This window comes from Centroberyx gerrardi, chromosome 18 (genome assembly GCF_048128805.1).
Source record: "Centroberyx gerrardi isolate f3 chromosome 18, fCenGer3.hap1.cur.20231027, whole genome shotgun sequence".
In the NCBI taxonomy this organism is placed as follows: domain Eukaryota; kingdom Metazoa; phylum Chordata; class Actinopteri; order Beryciformes; family Berycidae; genus Centroberyx; species Centroberyx gerrardi.
The window spans coordinates 4457005-4476635 of NC_136014.1; the positions used below are offsets into that span (position 1 = coordinate 4457005).

The 19631-nt window shown below is 40.3% G+C and overlaps 1 protein-coding gene across 1 annotated transcript; it reads left to right on the forward strand.

Annotated features, from left to right (window-relative positions):
* Positions 1-1334: 1334 nt before the first annotated feature.
* Positions 1335-19620, forward strand: plg (plasminogen). The gene is made up of 19 exons (XM_071906853.2): positions 1335-1383; positions 4801-4936; positions 5015-5121; positions 5561-5675; positions 7866-8005; positions 8563-8683; positions 9318-9436; positions 9909-10071; positions 10977-11101; positions 11555-11714; positions 12840-13021; positions 14011-14159; positions 14567-14660; positions 15212-15320; positions 15759-15836; positions 15971-16111; positions 16537-16643; positions 17881-18026; positions 19459-19620. The coding sequence occupies exons 1-19, from the start codon at positions 1335-1337 to the stop codon at positions 19618-19620; spliced, it is 2403 nt and encodes an 800-aa protein (XP_071762954.1).
* Positions 19621-19631: the final 11 nt, after the last annotated feature.

Genomic DNA, 19631 nt, shown 5'->3' on the forward strand with positions numbered 1-19631 from the left:
CCTCACATTGAGAACCACTGCCAGTACGATGATCTGAACTAGTGGGGAAGAGTGTTCATTTATTTTGTATTCTGAAAACAAAAAGTAGACTGATGTACATGTGAAACCTTTTTGAACATCTAAATGAATCTTTTATTTAGGGGACAATGGCATCCGGAACCCCCTAAAGGACCCCTAGGGGTCTCTGAACCCCAGTTTGAGAGCTACTGCCTTACAGTGTGGTGACCTGAACACGTGAGAATGGGGTTCACTCATTTTGTATTCTGAAAACTCAGAAATTAGTCTGTGGATAATTTGTCCATAGAATATACTGTATGAAGCCTTTTTCAACATCTAAATGAATCTACTTTTAGGGGGACGTGCACTGCAGATGCCATCTCTTGACTGATAACCAACTCTAAATCAATGTTTTTTTTGTTGCAAAGAAAATGGAATAAATTGTCAGCGCTGAACGTTATTTACCGGGTCCTACCCATAGAGATATGGTCCTACCATTCACCTAGCTGTCTAAAGTAAGTTGTTTTGTAATAATATGTTTGCAGTTGAGGGCATTGGTCCCCTTTGGCTGAAGATTAACCATCTATATTGATCTCAAACCGATCTAGATCACACAGTATTCATCAGTAGAGTGAAACTCAGGCCTGCATTATAGCAATGTTAGCTTTGGTCTACACGCAATATCATTAAAGATGTCTCTCACTCTCATTTATTTCTGTTAAAATCCAATCTTTGACCTCATACAGGACATCATGTTGAGAATGACTCTGGACTACAGTGCAGTGATGAAGAGACTGAATCAGCATGTTGATAAGAAAACACAAAGGGCCACATGATATCAAAAGGGGTCAAAGCTCAGGAACAGTTTCCCAAATCTATTGTGTTAGGGGTAAAAGCTGGAAAAGGAGGACAGTGCAGGAGGCCTGTGGGTGCATCTCAATACAGATAAAGTGCCTCCTCATCACGAAAGGCCGATCTTTTCTCTTCTCCGCGACGGACGGCGTTTCATAACAGGAACAAGGTAAGGATGAAACAACAAATGTTACAATAGAAAATATTTTATGGCTCCATCCCAGTCCGACACATCAACGAGAGGAGTAAAGAAAAGGATGTAACTGTGTACTGTTGAGCTGCGTCCCATTGTGTTCCAAATCTTCCCATAGACAAACAAGGTTTTTGACCTGTGGGCTCTTTTGCTGTCCTTGTCGGGCCAATGATTGACTGATGATTGAGCTCTACCTTATTTGTCTTCCTGACATGCTAAAAAGAGCCCAATAACATACCAGGTGGCACGTCTGTAAGTTAGTTGACTATGCACTGCTAGTCAGGGCCTCATCATGGACCTGTACAAAGCAACTTTCCTCCTGGGCACCCTGATCTGCACCGGTAAGATGCATCTGGAAAGATACAATGGCATCTTTGACAGATGATTGTAGACAGTATTGACATTATGAACCATAAGACTCAGCGCTATCAGAAGTAAGACAGACAGTAATTTGCTTTATCGCGAGGGCAAGTCATCATGACGAGAATGTCCAAGGCCTATATGGTGTGTTCAGCGCGTGTTTGCATATCTAGGGCTACGCTTACACGTGTCATTTCAACACAACTTTCATCATTCAGTCACGCCAGATCATGTCTGGTCACTTAGGCCGTGGTTACATTTGTCGTTTCAGTGCAACTTTCACCATTCGATCACAGCAGGGTGTAGAGACAGCAATCTGTTTTTCAAAAACAGATACTGAAGTGGTCAGGCTCACATTGTGAACTGAATTCTACATAGTCTGGTTGCGATCCAGCCACAAGGCTCAGCAAAGAGATGGAGAGGGACAGCAGGAGAAAGTAATGCAGACACAGATATTAAGAAATTCTGCCTCAGGAGATGCATAAAAGTCATTTTATCACATCAGGCCAAAAGTAGATGCACAGCAGTCTGATGTCATAAAATCCGATCTTTACAATCGCATCTCAAAAATCGCATTCTAATGCCAGGTGCAACCGTAGCCATGGATTGCTGACCAGCACATTTATTACAACCTGGAAAGCAAAACTGCATCTGGCTCAGTTTTGACCATGGTTACACTTGTCTTATCAATGCTACTTTTACCATCCGATGATGCTCCGATTCATGTATTCTGAACATGCATTAAAGGTCCTGTATTGTTCGGTTTTCATGATTTTGTTTGCCAATATACTATGGCTCAGTAACGATCTTCATTAAGTTTTGCAAATAAATGTAGTTTAGTTTAAAGGATATTTATTGAATGAATTTGAAGACAGCAGCAGCTCCTCTAATCCAAATGAGGTAAACCTGCAGAGTGGAGGCTTTCCAGTTCAAATGCTGCAACCTGGCCTGATTGGAAGGATTTCAGTAACTGGACCAATCAGGACCAGCTGTGATGTGTTTCCTAGAGTTAGTCTGAAACTGCCTGTAAAAAGGGATAGATTTTTATAAATGCAATAAGTTAAAATTTAACCTCTCAAACAAAATCACATTTAAACAATGTCTATATTAATCATATGTATGATATACAGTATATATGTATATAGAGGAAAATTTGAAATCCGACCATAGGGCCCCTTTAAGTAACCAGTCCTGGCAACTTCCTTTCCAGAGGCAAGGCAATAAACGCTAGTTAATCAGTGTGTGTTAATCAGTTAAACAATGTGATGTTATTACATTATCCACAATATCAATTTATGTCATGAACAGGCTTTATTACATTTTCAACTTACATTTTATTACAGACAAGTTATTACATTATTGGTTGGTTATTACATTACCAGTTGCTACAAGCTTTCACTATACTTACTGTATACTGAATGTACAAATTACTCAGCTCTTATAAATGAATGAGTTGTTGTTCAGTTTCCCTTTGAATTCTAATTCATCAATATCAATATAGTAGGTAAGTAGATAAGTAGGTACACTAACTGCTAACATGTCATTCAACAGCAAATAAAGAGATAGATAGAAAAATAGAAAAACATGTTCCATGCAAACACTTGGTCAGCCTCTCATAATGCATTGAAGCAATACTGTTCATGATTTCAACTTTAACTTTTGTTGATGGATATCTGGCATTAGTTCTTGGCAATGCATTTCAATGGGCATTTTACTTGTGACCTGATTCTTTAGTATGGGGTGGCACACTGTACATTCATTGCTCAATGATTGACCTGATGTCCTTTAACAAATGAGCCCAGAAAGATCCTCCTACTGCCACCAAACGTTTAAAATGGGTTTCATCTGTTCTAAATTGTCATACTGTAATTTTACCACTGAACGATGAACTGAATGATTTTGAACTCCTTTCCTTGTTCAGGGCCTCAACATAAAAGTCATTTAATTTACTAAACACAATATAGTTCCAGTTTTGTGTGAAAAGCAATTGGACCCCAGCTTAAAAGCCCACTGAGAATAATAATAATATAGGTTAAGCTGTATATTAATTAAAGGTAAAGCTGAAAAAATCATGGTCCAGATTCCTTAGAGACATTTTGAAAGTCCAATCAACCCTAAAGGAGAATTTTTTCTTGAAGTAGGGCTTTTTTTCATTGGGTACTACAATTTTGATAACGTTTTGATGAGTATCTAATGAAAATCCTTCCGTTTTGTTTGCCATATCACATCATGTTTTACCTACGGCAGAGCTACAATATAATTTCCTGAATTACATCAGTTCAGTGTTTTCTAACCCTGTTGTGTACATGATGCCTTGATGACTCATCTGTCAACGGACGGGTTTATGTGGTTTCCCGTCATCACAGTACAAACAAATTAGGCCACACAGTTTCTCAATGCTAGGTAAATATCTCATGCATGTAGCATCTCATATCCCATGCCTGTAACTGTGTAAGAGATTTGCACATAAAATCCAGGATAACATTATGTATTGTCAAAATTATAGGATGTAGGTGTTTCATCATAAAACTGCCCTGAACAGTAATTAGCAGCTGAAAAAGGGGGTTTCATCCCCTTTTAATATTTTACTCTCTTCAGTAACGGTTATTAAGACAAGCATATCAAGTGACTGAAAATTAGCTTTTCATTAACTTGATAATAGGAAAGAAGAAGTGGATGCATCTCAGTATATTTTTCGTCTCTCTCCCAAATGTATATATGTATGTATACTGTAGGTTTAAGCGTGTATGTGTTTATTTGTGGTGTGTGTGTGTGTGTGTATACATTCACTATTCCTCCCCTTTTTTCATTTCTTTAGCATCCCCCTTTTTCATTTTTATATTTGATTAATGTACTTATCTTATTATACTTTGTCATTTCTTTAAACATATTTATTATATCTTTTAATTTTATTCATTTATTTGCTTATTTACTTTGGATGTGTCACATTGTATTGTCTCCCTCTTTTGTACATGGATCTGTGCAATTTAAATTTTAAATGAATTAATCCAATATTTTTATTAGAGATTTTATCATTTGATATACAGGATGATGACTGGCAACTTTGTTCTTCACTTGTTTCTTGTGTGGAAAAGGAAAGGATTTTTAAAACAAGAGTATCAAAACATAATGGGAAAAAAGGAAAATATATGTTCAGATGGCAAATTGAGTTTTTCTCCCTCACTGACAAAGTGGATAACAATAAAATAAGGAACATGTTCAGGTACTGATACTACTAGAACTAAACTTCTTAGATTATTCAGCGTACATGGTACCTTAGATTTACGGAAACTATAAAAACCCCAAAACCTGAACCTCAGTTTTGAGCTTGCCATGACAAAAAATGACCCTGTGGATTTGAAAATAAACCATTTTATATCTTTTGTCCTCGATTCCAGTCGGTGGTAATGCGCTGGATAGCTACGCCAAAACAGAGGGAGCATGGATCCTCTCCCTGCAGAAGAGAGAGTACTCTCTAAACACTGTGGCTGAGTGTGCTGTCAAATGTAACACTGAAACAGCCTTCACATGCAAGTAAGTTCACATTTTTTAATATCCAGCTTTATATTTGACGCTAGGCTTTCCAGTCTGACGCTGGTTGTGTTTTCACAGATCTTTCATGTACATAGAGAAGGACCAGGAATGTTGGACGGCAGCACAAAACTCCAAAACAGAGTCCATCATGCGCAAGGCCAGCGCAGCTTTATATGAAAATAAAGGCAGGCCCTCTTGTCTTCTCTCTACTCTACTATAAGTATACTGGAGTGTCAGTTGTCAGCTACATTTGAGTCTCCATTACATTGTGGTTAATGTTTAGCCTGTGGCACACGGTCAGTAGTGTTTGGACCGTGTCTGCAAACAGACTGAAGAGGTAATGCAGGTTAAACGCTACAGCCACTAGACTTTTCAAGGTGAAATACCACTTCAGTGTGATCAGATACTGTAAATGACTAACTCAAAGACACCCATTTCATTTGTTCACTACAAATAAATTAGATGTCCATACTCAATAGTACACTTTTAAAATCTCTACTCTGCAAATGTGTCCAGTTAAATAGCAAGTTGATTATATTGAATGATCACACACTTTACCTTATGTAATGCTGATACTGTTCTATGATATCTGTGTTGAAGTAATCTTCTCTCTGTCTTGTCTAGAATATTTACTGGAATGTGTAAATGGAATAGGAAAGGACTACAGAGGGACAAAGTCCAAATCAAAATCGGGAAAGACATGTCAGCAATGGGCAAGAACATTCCCACACAGGCCCAAGTATTGTGTTTTCATATCATATCATATCATGTCATGTCATGTCATGTCATGTCATATATCATATACCATATGATATTATATCAAACTGTGTCATGTCCTATCCTGTCATATCATGTCATATGATGTTATGTCATTTCATACAATACTATAAAATACCATACCATACACCACATCGCATCGCACCATTACATTGCATTGCATCACCATACATCATATCACATTATGCATCACATAATTTCAAGTCATGTTCTGTCATGTTATGTTCCATCCTGTCCTGTCCTGTTCCATCATGTCTTGGCCTATCATGTTCTTTCCTGTCATTTTTTGTCCTGTCATGTTCTGTTCTGTCCATATCATATTGTCATGTTATGCCCTGTCCTGTCATATTCTGTCATCTCATGTTCTGTCCTGTCCTGTCCTGTCCATGTTCATGTTCATGTTCATGTTCATGTTCTGTCCTATCCTGTCCCGTCCTGTCCATGTTCATGTTCATGTTCATGTTCATGTTCATGTTCATGTTCATGTTCACGTCCTGTCCTGTCCTGTCCATGTTCATGTTCATGTTCTGTCCTATCCTGTCCTGTCCTGTCCTGTCCATGTTCATGTTCATGTTCACGTCCTGTCCTGTCCATGTTCATGTTCATGTCCATGTTCATGTTCATGTTCATGTTCACGTCCTGTCCTGTCCTGTCCTGTCCTGTCCATGTTCATGTTCATGTTCACGTCCTGTCCTGTCCTGTCCTGTCCTGTCCATGTTCATGTTCATGTTCACGTCCTGTCCTGTCCATGTTCATGTTCATGTTCATGTTCTGTCCTATCCTGTCCTGTCCTGTCCATGTTCATGTTCATGTTCACGTCCTGTCCTGCCCTGTCCTGTTCTGTCCATGTTCATGTTCTGTCCTATCCTGTCCTGTCCTGTCCATGTTCATGTCCATGTTCATGTTCATGTTCACGTCCTGTCCTGTCCTGTCCATGTTCATGTTCATGTTCATGTTCATGTTCTGTCCTATCCTGTCCTGTCCTGTCCATGTTCATGTTCATGTCCATGTTCATGTTCATGTTCACGTCCTGTCCTGTCCTGTCCTGTCCTGTCCATGTTCATGTTCATGTTCACGTCCTGTCCTGCCCTGTCCTGTCCTGTCCTGTCCTGTTCTGTCCATGTTCATGTTCTGTCCTATCCTGTCCTGTCCTGTCCATGTTCATGTCCATGTTCATGTTCATGTTCACATCCTGTCCTGTCCTGTCCATGTTCATGTTCATGTTCTGTCCTATCCTGTCCTGTCCTGTCCATGTTCATGTTCATGTCCATGTTCATGTTCATGTTCATGTTCACGTCCTGTCCTGTCCTGTCCTGTCCTGTCCATGTTCATGTTCATGTTCTGTCCTGTCCTGTCCTGTCCATGTTCATGTTCATGTTCATGTTCTGTCCTATCCTGTCCTGTCCTGTCCTGTCCATGTTCATGTTCATGTTCATGTTCACGTCCTGTCCTATCCTGTCCTGTCCATGTTCATGTTCATGTTCTGTCCTATCCTATCCTGTCCTGTCCTGTCCATGTTCATGTTCATGTTCATGTCCTATCCTGTCCTGTCCATGTTCATGTTCACGTCCTGTCCTGTCCTGTCCTGTCCATGTTCATGTTCATGTTCACGTCCTGTCCTGTCCTGTCCTGTCCATGTCCATGTTCATGTTCATGTTCACGTCCTGTCCTGTCCATGTCCATGTTCATGTTCATGTTCTGTCCTGTCCTGTCCATGTTCATGTTCATGTTCATGTTCATGTTCATGTTCTGTCCTATTCTGTCCTGTCATGTTCTGTCATCTCATGTTCTGTCGTGTCATGCCCTATTCTATAATGCCATGTTCTGTCATGTCATGTCTTGTCATGCCATGTCATGTCATGATCTGTCATGACGTTCTATCATGTGATGTGATGTGATATCATATATCATATCATATCATATCATATCATATCATGCCATATCCTGTTGTGTATCATATCATCATATTTCATATTATGTCATTACATACCATAGCAAACTGTACCATACCATACATCATCATCATACGTCATATCATATCACATCACCTCATATTACACATCACATTATTTTATGTGGTGTTATATCACATTGTGTCACATCATACCTTACATCAACTCACATCATATTCCATGTGATGTGTCTGCTGCAGCATTACCCCCACGACCCATCCCAGAGCAGACCTGGACTCCAACTTCTGCAGGAACCCAGATGGAGATAGCAAGGGACCCTGGTGTTACACCACCGACCCCAACACCCGCTGGGAGCCGTGCAATGTACCAAACTGCAGTGGTAAGATTAATTTGGGGGCTGGTGGGTGGGGGCACGGCGGGGGTGGGGGGGTGGGGGGGTGGTAGTACACAGATACACAGATAGGTGGTAGTAGTAAGGTAGCTGGATGGATGAATCAATAGATGGACTGCCATAGATACATACAGTACATACATACAGGATTTCCACTGTAGCCCTGATGCAAGACTTTTCCATAATTACATCGGCATGCTTCCATGACCTAAAAACGTTCTTTCTTCCTGGTTTGTTAATGTTGTTTTTCATTGTGGTTTCTTCTCCAGTTTGGCTGAAAAATGAATGTGTGAAACAAGCTATAAAATACGTTGTGTTAGTATGAACCCTGTACATATAAAGGTCAATACATAGGTAGAAATATGATACAAAGATTTGCTATGTATATTTGAAGAGAGCATTTGTCTAGGCATACAGACCCATACTTTCTAGTTACATACATACAAACATACATACATATCATACATAGTGGCATACATGTATACTTGGACAGATAATCATACAGGCAGACAGGCAGTGTGATGTTTGTGCTTGTTCCCCTGTAGAGGAGTGTATGCACTGCAGTGGTGACGACTACAGAGGGAAAATCTCCACCACAGAGAACGGCTACACCTGCCAGCGCTGGGACTCCCAGAAGCCACACAACCACGGCTACATACCCAGCGCGTAAGACCCCATAAATACCACACCAATCTACAAGTCACCCTCAGGCAGGATTTAATAGATTGTGTTCTGTCAAAGAAAAATTTTGAAAGTTACTGATGGACGCATCAAAGATCCATAACTAAGCACTAGGCAACTTGACAAATCCTGTAATATAACGTTTACCAATCCGGCCAGTATGATGCATTATACCAAATGGACGAGAAAGGCAAGATATCTAACACTGGTGAGTCAAACTTTCTCTGGACGGAGCAGTTTGAAATAAAAAGGAGGGTAAACTAATACCTCCAGTCAGTGATCATCATAAGGCAAGCAACCACTGATAACGGAAAATCTAGTAGAATTTAAGAAAAGCATTAATTGAGTGCAATAGTGTGAAAATTAGTCTATGGATATTCAATGTCTGGGTTTAGATTTAATCTTAGGGTTAGGGTTAAAAAAGTGGTTAATGTTAGGGTTAGGCTAAGGGCCAAGTGTTAGGGTCACATAGTCTGCAGAGATGCAACAAATAGGCATGTGACACTTTGTTGAACATCTACTTTTTGCCACCTGATTGTTAGTTGAGCATCAACTTTGGACAATTCAAATAAAGCATTATCCTCTCTCTGCCTCTCTGTCTCCCTCTCTCTCATTATAGTCTTCCAGAGAAGTATCTCGAGGAGAACTACTGTAGGAACCCAGATGGAGACCCCCGACCATGGTGTTTCACCACCAGCCCCTCCAAACGATGGGACTTCTGCTCCATACCCCGCTGCAGTGAGTCCTCCAAGCTCAGTATATGTTTAGTATGTTGAAATGCATGGTTCAGGGACAATAACACCACAAATCCAGTGCAGAGGCTATGCATAACACTGTATATATACACCCAACACTCAAATAATTCTGTGCATTTAAAAGTAATATGGTATCAAGTTTGGTTGCAGCTTTACAATGGATGGCATGAAATATGGGGAGGCAGGAGGTCCGGGTTCCATCCTCCATCTGGCTAAATATTGAATACTGCACAACATACTAGCTATCGATGGCTTCAATCTGAAAATATCAGCATAGGTATTCAGTATGTTGATTGCCACATAACCTGCGCAATAAATGTCCCGAAATTCCCTCCTGGTTGCATAGGTGCAGAAGGAAACATTTGGACGTACAAAGTTTAAGGCAAGGCCACTCTGCTACTGGACCTGCTCTTTCCTTCACCCCTCCTTCCATCTATCTTTTCTTCTGTCCTTAGCATCGGAAGCTCCCACCATCGTCCCAGAGCTGACCTGCGCCACCGGTGAAGGCGGAGCGTACCGAGGAACTGTTGCTGTGACAATCTCTGGGAAACCGTGCCAGAGCTGGTCGGCCCAAACGCCACACAAACACAACCGCACCCCTGACAACTACCCCTGCAAGTAAGAGCGACCGGAAAAATCAGCAGACCAGGGAGGTTGACAGACGTAGAGGGAAAAGTCTTTACCCAAATGGAATGAATGAGGAATCTAACTTTAGACAAACTTTCGAGTAGAACTTTTTTCCTTCAGATGTTTTAATATACTATAATATTCATGACTGTAAAACAGGATTACATGTCCGTAGAGCTGCACTAGGTAACTTTGTACGTTGGCGGCCCCCAATGGCACCGAGAGGTAACTTTGAATTTTGTGGACTTCAAAAAACAGAAATCCTGCAAGGTGACGTCAGTAAACTGCACACAGCACACTCATTCTTTACTAACCCCGCCAGTCTCGTCATCTCTTTATACCAAAGGATACCAAAGGGACGAGAGTGGCAAAAGATCTAAAGATGAGTCCAGCTTTCTCTGGACGGAGCGCTCACTCAGTGCTGTTTTAGCAGACATTTTAGATTCGGCAGCCAGTGACCATACCTGACACCAGTGATTTAGGCTGATGACAGCTGGATGTTTCCATAAAACTCTTGCTTAGTGCAGCTTTAAAGGGACAAACCCCATGGTGCCTCCTACATCAACTGATACGAATTGGGTTTTAACACTGGCATCTGATTGGTGTATAAGCCTTGAGGTGGCCATTTTGAATGTCATTCAATATTTGTATTGTTGAATGTTCATGCATTCCTGAAATCCTTTAGGTTTAGCAGCTGAAAAGCGTTGGTTTTTCATAGTAAAGCTTTGTCAATTGTTCTCCAAAAGTTGCTGATTTTTTTCATTCAGATGTAGAGGGAAACCAAAAATACAATCCCTGCCAATCAGTACAAGAGGGTCATGGGTTTTTATGTGTTCATTAGCATTCTATCTATCTATCTATCTATCTATCTATCTATCTATCTATCTATCTATCAGAGGCCTAGACAACAACTACTGCCGTAACCCAGACAATGAAAGGATGCCCTGGTGTTACACCACCGACTCTGAAACCCGCTGGGAGTACTGCAAGGTGCCTAGCTGTGGGGACGCACCCGGACCAGGTATAATGATGACCGATGATGATGGTGATAGTAATGATGAGGGTGATGACATCCTATAGAAATGTCACAATATTCACTTAAATATCAAGCTCACACCAGACTGACCAAAATGTATTACAGCTGTAAAGAGAGAGAAACGACACATAGGTGTTCAGGTGTCTCAAAGATGGTTAGTAAAGACAGATCTTTTATACATACCCTTCTTTTCAGACAAAACCATGTGTCTTTGTCTATTGGAAATGAATGAATAAGAGAATAAAGTAACTTCTTATACTCTCACAATGATGCTAATGATGATGGTGGTGTTTTTGTGGTAGAGTAGAAGAGAAGAAGAGACTGGACCCGGGCCCTGAGTTTGATAAACTATGACTTATAGAACTCTGTGAGTGTTTTTTCCTTGTCTCTTCCTTCTCCTTCTTATGCATCACTCTGCTTTCTTGTCTGTTGCCGCAGATGAGCCCGTGATTCCCCCTGAGGAGGAAGACTGTTATGAGGGGAACGGCTCAAGCTACCGTGGCGTAACATCAGAGACCATCAGCGGAAAGAAATGCCAAGGCTGGAGCTCCATGACTCCTCACATCCACAAGAAAACCCCACAGAACTTCCCCACAGCGTGAGAGTCAAATACTATTCTGTGTATTTTATACAGAAAGTACACTGATAAATTATTGATGAGGGTTTGACTGACATGGGTTTTCGAAGGCTGATACAGATAGTTATTGTCAGCAACATCACAGGTTTACAAATGACAGCTGTTAGTTGAAACATATGTTTGATGTTTGAATTGAATCATTGTATGCAAAAATTTTAATTGAATTGCATTTGAATTTGTATTGTCAAAGCTGAAATTGAATGCAGAATTTGAATGAATGTAGCCTAATGGTTTGAATTTGGTCATTCTTGCTTTCAACGTTAAACTTTTACTTCAAACTAGTTAAAAATTCAACCCTCAATACGCTTTCAAATTCAGTTCTTACAATTCAATTTCAAGTCTCTGAGACACACATCCAGGGATTTAGGTGGGTGTGGCTAGCTTGAGGTGTGTTTGTTTTACTGGTACTGTTCTCAACGCAAACATTTCTGGAATGGTACAGTTGGTTGCTGGAGACGTGATTTAGGACAGTTTCATTATATTTTGTATATGACTTTCTAATTTTAAATGTGACTAAGATATCACTTCTGTAGTTTGGTTAGCTATTTATAGCTAGCCTAAAGCTAACTAGCTAATGCAGGCTAAGCTTGTAAGCTCTTATTGACATCTTAAAACTGCTCTGTATTTAACCATAGCCTTCTTAGAGGAATAGTTCAGCCAAAAATGAAAATTTTGTCATTATCTACTCACCCATGTCAGCTGAACCACCCGTGAAGCTTGTATGTCCACATAACACACAGCAAGTTAGCTAGCACAGCTCCATGCCAGCCTTCTCCAAAACAACTGAAGTGGCCGGGGATTAGTTCTTTAGAGTTCCAAAATGGGCAAAAATTACCTAAAAATCTTTCACTTGTGCAGCATAATCCAAGTGATGAAGCCAAACGATTGCACAAGTTGTTGGGCACCTGACTTGACCTGACTTCACGGTTAAAAAAATAACGGAAAATAACCATAAACTGGCTCCATGCAGCTCGTCCAGCATAATCCAAGTCTCCGGAAGCCAAACGATCCCAAAATGACTTGAAAAGACCAACATTTACACCATTATTTAACTGCACTGAAGATCCAGGTTCTCTCTGTGTACAGGGACCTCAGGAGGAACCTGTGCAGGAACCCCGATGGAGACCGATCTCCCTGGTGTTACACTACTGACCCCTCTGTCCGCTGGGAGTACTGCAACGTGGAGAAATGCTCCACCAAACCTACAGGAGTGTCACCCACCAGACCTCAAGTCCCCACCACGGTCACCCAAACCCCACCACAGAGAGGTGAATCATTCATTTGTTAATCTGTGTTTGACAGTTTGTTTCATTTATTCACTCACTCACTCACTCACTCACTCACTCACTCACTCACTCACTCATTCATCCATACATCTTATTTGAAGGTTCCAACCAGCTGGCTGAGTCCTCTTTCAATATTAAAATTTGAGGTTTTTATTTCATATATTTTGGTTTACAACCACACCCATTCCTGTTATGCACCCTTTCTAAGCTTAATTGATGGATGCAGTGTAGTTCAGCTTGGTGAATGTAATGTGATTACCTGTCCACTAGATGAATGAATTGAATTGTCCCCCCTCACTTGTCCTTTATAAGGTTCACCAGTTACCTCTGACTGTATACCATGAATGTCCATTTCCATTTTATTTGAGAAACTACTGATCAAGGCACTTGTGCCAAAACATGTAGGGTAGCCCTAGAAAAAAAATGTTTTTTTTTTTTGTTTTTTTTTTTACTTTTGCTCACCAATAAGATTGCCTTGACTGCCTTTTGTGAAGTATTCTTTTACCCATTTTTTCGCAAACAGACTGGGGTACACATCAATCCTCATGATGATTGATTGTGTTAAAAATTGTGTCACATACTTCATTGTAGAGTTTTACATACCCTTCAGCTGCAGGGAGGCTGCCAAAGCAATCTCTGATAGTCAAACCCAATAAGTGATTAAAACATATGCTTTCAGCACAACGCTCCCTGTGAACTAGAGGTACATAAAGCTCTACCATAACCATAAGATTAGCCTGTATGCAGACAATGTTCTTTTGTACATTAAACACCCACAGTTATCCTTACCTGCAAATCTTCTCGCTTTTGTCAGACTTTTGAACATCTGTCCATTTATGCATTTATTCGTTCATTCATTTGTTCACACATTCAGTTGTTCACTCATTTATTCATCCACTTGCCTAACCCATCCATCCATCCATCCATCCATCTATCACTGTTCCTACTCTATCTCCTTGTTGCTGTGTTAGACTGTAAGGTGGGGAATGGAGCTACGTACCGTGGTCCGACCTCCATGACCATGCTGGGCGTCACCTGCCAGGCCTGGAGAGCTCAGAGCCCCCACCAACACAACAGCTTCACCCCTGAAACACACCCCGACAAGGGCCTGGATGGCAATGTACATGAGTGTGTGTGTGTGTGCGCGCGCGCGTGTGTGTTCTTGTACTTCTTTATTCTTGTGATATCCAATTTGAGTTGCAGACGTTCAGACTGAGGGCATTTTGGTCAGTTCTCACTTCTACAAGGGTTAAGGTTAGAATTAGGATTAGGTTTAAATTAGGGTAAGGGTTAAAGTTAGTTTACGTTAAGGACTTGGGTTTATATGGAGGGTTATTGTAGGGGTTTGGGAATGAATGTAGTGTGTTAATGTATCCCAAATATCAATGCCATCTTTATGCCACCTACATTAGCCGACATTCAACTTCATGCTTTTAGTCAATCCTATTTGAAAAATACAAACAGTTGGTTAAATCGGCATACTGTTTGCTAGTCAGTTGACTCCTTCTCCTTTTATGCTGCTGTCAGAACTGCAGAAACCCAGACAGCGATGTAAACGGACCGTGGTGTTACACTACTGACAGGAACAAGAAATGGGACTACTGTCAGATCCCCGACTGTGGTATGTGAACATAATCTGTTTGTTGGACATTACAGTGCATTGTTTTAGCTATTTATTGATACATTCATGTATCCATATACTAAACAGCGGGATATGGATATATGACACTGATATGTTCATGTGCATGTGTATTCATAATGTATTAAAGGTGCTATGTGTAGGATTTTAAGATACTACTGTCACCACCACCATTTCAGTAACCCCATATGACCTGCTCCCTATTAGGAATCCTGTATTTCTCCTTTCTGCAGGTTTAGAAATTTAATGTACCAGTCTGATAGGAATGAGGTCAAAATCTTTCAGGCAAAATCCAACTCTAACTTCTCAGACCCTCTAAGATGAAAGCACTAAACAGCATGTAGGGGTCACTGACTGCGACAGTGACACATTTCATGTACAGTATAATGGTATAAAGGCTCCATTAGCTGTTTTACCAGTTTGGCTGCACAGAGTAAACAAAGACAACAATCCAGAGACAGAGTCTATCCTATGTCGTTATGTTTTTTTACCTCCTCTTGTGAGAGTTTGCCACTGAAAAACTTCCTTTGCAGCGGGACTGAAGTGTGGGACGCCAGTCACAAAACCAAAGCGTTGTTTCGGTCGTATCGTGGGAGGCTGCGTGTCTAAAGCTCACTCCTGGCCATGGCAGATCAGCCTCCGGCACAGGTGAGTATATGATGGGATGGGACTTCATATGTTATGACTCCATGCTGTACGATTTTATATATAACATATGATACTAGGATTTGACTGATATGGGTTTTTGAAAGCTGCTATTTTGTATTGAAGCTAACAATAGGCAATATTATGTGCTGAATTTCAGTATCTTTAAATTTGACCAAAAATAAAATGATGACAAGGATTCAGTGTTTCTCCCAGTATTTTATTCTTGCCAAGGTAAAAAAAAAACTTGTTTGAGATGGGTTAGCAGCTCCTTAAGGCAGACTGACCCACCCCACTTATTCAATGGTAGGAGAAATTAATGCTGGGGTATTAAACTCATTAGCCTACCTATCTATCTATCTATCTATCTATCTATCTATCTATCTATCTATCTATCTATCTATCATTCTGCTTGTCTCCTATCCATCTTTCTAGCAATACTGGAAGACATTTCTGTGGAGGAACTCTGGTCGACCCTCAGTGGGTCCTCACTGCTGCACACTGCCTGGAGGGGTCAGAGAGTAAAAACACCTACAAGATCAAATACAGTAATAACATACATATTTTAACACACTGGCTAACTATGTCACGCTGTGTGTGTGTGTGTGTGTGTGTGTGTGTGTGTGTGTGTGTATCAACGTGTGTAGGTCCAGGAGTCCGGGAGCCTACAAGGTGTTGCTGGGGATCCACACAGAGAGAGCCAATGAGGCATCCAAACAGGAGAGGAGACTTGTGTCACTGGTGATGGGACCCAATGGAGCCGACATCGCTCTGCTCAAGCTGGAGACGTGAGTACTGGACTGATCATACTACTACTACTAGTAATACTACTACTACTACTACTGCTACTACTGCTGCTACTATAACTAATAATAATGCCTGAAATATATTGTTGTATAATTTATAATTAATAGCCTGTAAATGGGATTTAACAGAAAATTTTTTTACTCATTACAAATGGTAGACATCAGTGCAACAAAGTTGTTTCATGATGACATGAAAATATTCCAATTTATTCAAAGATACTTTACATACTTTAACTTTACACAACTGCATGTGTACACACATGTGTGTTGTGTGTAGTCTCAGCCCTGTGTGCTAATACATGACAAGATCCTTCAAAAATACTGAACGCACTGCAACGTAGTTTAACTTTAACACACATGCATGTGTGTGTACACGTGTGTGTGTTGTGTGTTGTGTGTGTTCTCAGCCCTGCGCTAATAAATGACAAGGTCCTGTCAGTCTGTCTGCCAGAGAAGGACTATGTGGTTCCCAGTGGAACAGAGTGCTATGTTACTGGATGGGGAGAGACTCAAGGTATGTGTGTGTGTGTGTGTGTGTGTGTGTGTGTGAGGACATGCAGGCACAGATGGACAACAGCATAAAATTGGATGGTCTACCGATGAATGAGGCTTCCTCATTTATTGCGAATGTTAAGGCTACTCACCCTTTCAAATTTTCTAGTTTTTATTGCCTTGATGCCTGAAATGAAAACCCATTAAAAAAAAAACATTAAATCTGATTTTTTTTCACTTTCATTTGTATATAGCAACCAGCAAAATCAAGGTAAAAACATCCTATGCAACTTCCCTTTAGGTCAGTCCACAGATTTTCTACAGGATTGATATCCAGGCTCTGAATGGGCCATTTCACCATACTAATCTTCCTTTTTCCTTTGTTGATTTGGCTGTGGGCTTCAAATCATTGTCATGTTAAAAGATGAAATTCGTCTTTAGTTGAGCTTTTTTGCTCAATTGAAAGACGAAGCACCTGTTCAGCTACTACTGACTGTAGCACCTGTTCAGCACCTGTCCTTACAAAGACAGCAGCGGCTTGTAAAAGAGCTCCACCTAGTGGTGGCACGTGTGACAACTCCATTAAACTGCAATTTTTAATCCATTGTCACAAATGAGTAGTCTGTTGTGTTTCCCTTGATTTTGCTGTTTACTACATCTAATTAAAAGTCTGATTTAATGGGTTTTCATTTCAGGCCTCAGCACAGTAAAAACTAGACATTTTGAAAGGGTGTGTAGACCTTTAATATCCACTGCACTGACTCCATTCCTGATCAAGTTCATGAACTCTTTTCTAAGTGTGAATGATAATGTGTGTTGATGATGATGATGATGACAGAGTTCCCACTGTGGCCCTGAAGTAAAATTCCATGTCTTTTTCATTACTTTCTATAACTAAGTCAAATCGCTTCCACGACCTAAAAATGATCTCCCTTCCTGGTTTGTTAATGTTGTTTTTTCAGTCTGGTTTCTACTCCAATTGGGCTGAAAACCATCTAATGCAATGAATGTGTGAAACAAGGAAAATACATTCTGCTATATTCTAATAAAGTGACTCACTTGTAAAATTCCCTGATATTCCCTGATTTCCCCAGAGAATTTATCAAATTCCCCCAACTTTCCCTGTCTGGAACACAAGTCTAAAAAAATGGACATTTCGGAAATCCCACGACCGGTGGGAATCCTGTAATGATAATGGCGATAATAATGATGGTCATGATGATGTAACGGGTGGATAACTGTATGGTGGTGTACGCCAGGTACGGGAGGAGACGGCATCCTGAAGGAAACCGGCTTCCCTGTGATCGAGAACAAGATCTGTAATCGTCCGTCCTACCTGAATGGCAGAGTTAAAGACCATGAGATGTGCGCTGGGAACATTGAGGGAGGAACAGACAGCTGCCAGGTATGGAAAACAAAAAAAAACTATGGCCACAATAGAAAATGATGGAAAACTATGCTGCCCTATAAAGCCAAAGTGCAGCAACTGTGCGAGTAAAACAGACAAAAATGACTCCTGTCCTGCCAAAAGTAATGGTTGTTACCAGAGGCGGGGACTCGAGTCACATGACTTGGATTCGAGTCAGACTCGAGTCACAATTTTAATTGCTTGAGACTTGACTTGATGCATGAAGAGAAGACTTGAGACTTGACTTGACTTGGGTTCTGGTGACTTGGGACTTGACTTTGACTTGTACTTTGATGACTCGACAAAAGATCTTGTGTTGTGATGAGATTTGTTCCAGCAGACGACTGAATTTAAATTCTGTTTTCTGAATTTGTATGGAATGATTGAATTTATTGAAGCTGAAACTGATTATAGAAATCAAACTCATGATGCTCTTACCAAGTTTTTATCCTATTAAAACCATATTGCATTGAAAAGTCCTAGATATTTAGTTTTCTTTAAGATATTAAATTGATACTGGACTCTTGATTTGTTCTGACTTGACTTGCTGTTCTACATTTAGACTTGAGACTTGACATTAATGACATGGACTTGACTTGGACTTGACTTGGTAATCTACATTTAGACTTGAGACTTGAGACTTGTGCCTCAAGACATGAGACTGACTTGGGACTCAAGCAAAGTTGACTTGGTCACACCTCTGGTTGCTACAGAAGTGGATGGTATATCGTTTAGTAGCATTAGGTATTATATAGGTGTAAATGTAGTTGTTATGAAATCTAAACACTAGTCATGACTTTAAAGAAGTTACTGCTGTAGGACAGTATGGAAAACTTAAATATATGAAATATTAAAATTATGGAAAACACTTTACTTGAAATGGTACTCATAAGGCATTATAAGGAATCATAACCACATAATCAGCACATTGAGAGTGCATGGTAATTATCATGATCAGAGCATGATATATTAAACACCATGAGCAAGAGGGTTGAATACTTTATGGCACAACTGTATAGCTAATGACATCCTATCAAACTGAATGTAATTTTCTGACATTTTGTCTGATTACATTGTAAGAAAAGTTTGTCTCTGCTTCTAATTGGCTTTAAATCTGCTTCTAATGCATCAAAATACACCTCAAGTAAAGTGTTATAAAAATTTGTAGTTCATGTGTGTGTTGTCCAAGCAGTTTTGAATTGTGTGAATATACATTTACATTCCATTTTAGACACTTTTAGGCTCTTATATAGAAAATTCAGCAACTAAATTGGAGCACTTCCATGACCTAAAAATGTTCTTCTTCCATGATATTCCCTGACTTCCCCAGATAATTGATCAAATTCCCTGACTTTCCCTGTCTGGAATACAACCTGTACAATGAATATGTGTGTGTGTGTGTGTGTGTGTGTGTGTGTTCTCCCTGCAGGGTGACAGTGGTGGTCCTCTGGTGTGTAACTCCCAGAACAGGTTTATCCTGCAGGGCGTGACCTCCTGGGGTTTGGGATGTGCCAACGCCATGAAACCCGGCGTCTACGCCCGGGTCTCCAAGTTTGTCGAATGGATTGACAGAACCATCAAAGCCAATTAAGAAAAAAAAAA

Excerpts from the sequence above, each read along its gene's own strand:
- plg (XM_071906853.2), top strand. The coding sequence starts at position 1,335 with ATGGACCTGTACAAAGCAACTTTCCTCCTGGGCACCCTGATCTGCACC. Across the intron at positions 8,006-8,562 it reads CAATGTACCAAACTGCAGTG|AGGAGTGTATGCACTGCAGT; the intron begins GTAAGATTAATT and ends GTTCCCCTGTAG. Across the intron at positions 9,437-9,908 it reads CTGCTCCATACCCCGCTGCA|CATCGGAAGCTCCCACCATC; the intron begins GTGAGTCCTCCA and ends TTCTGTCCTTAG.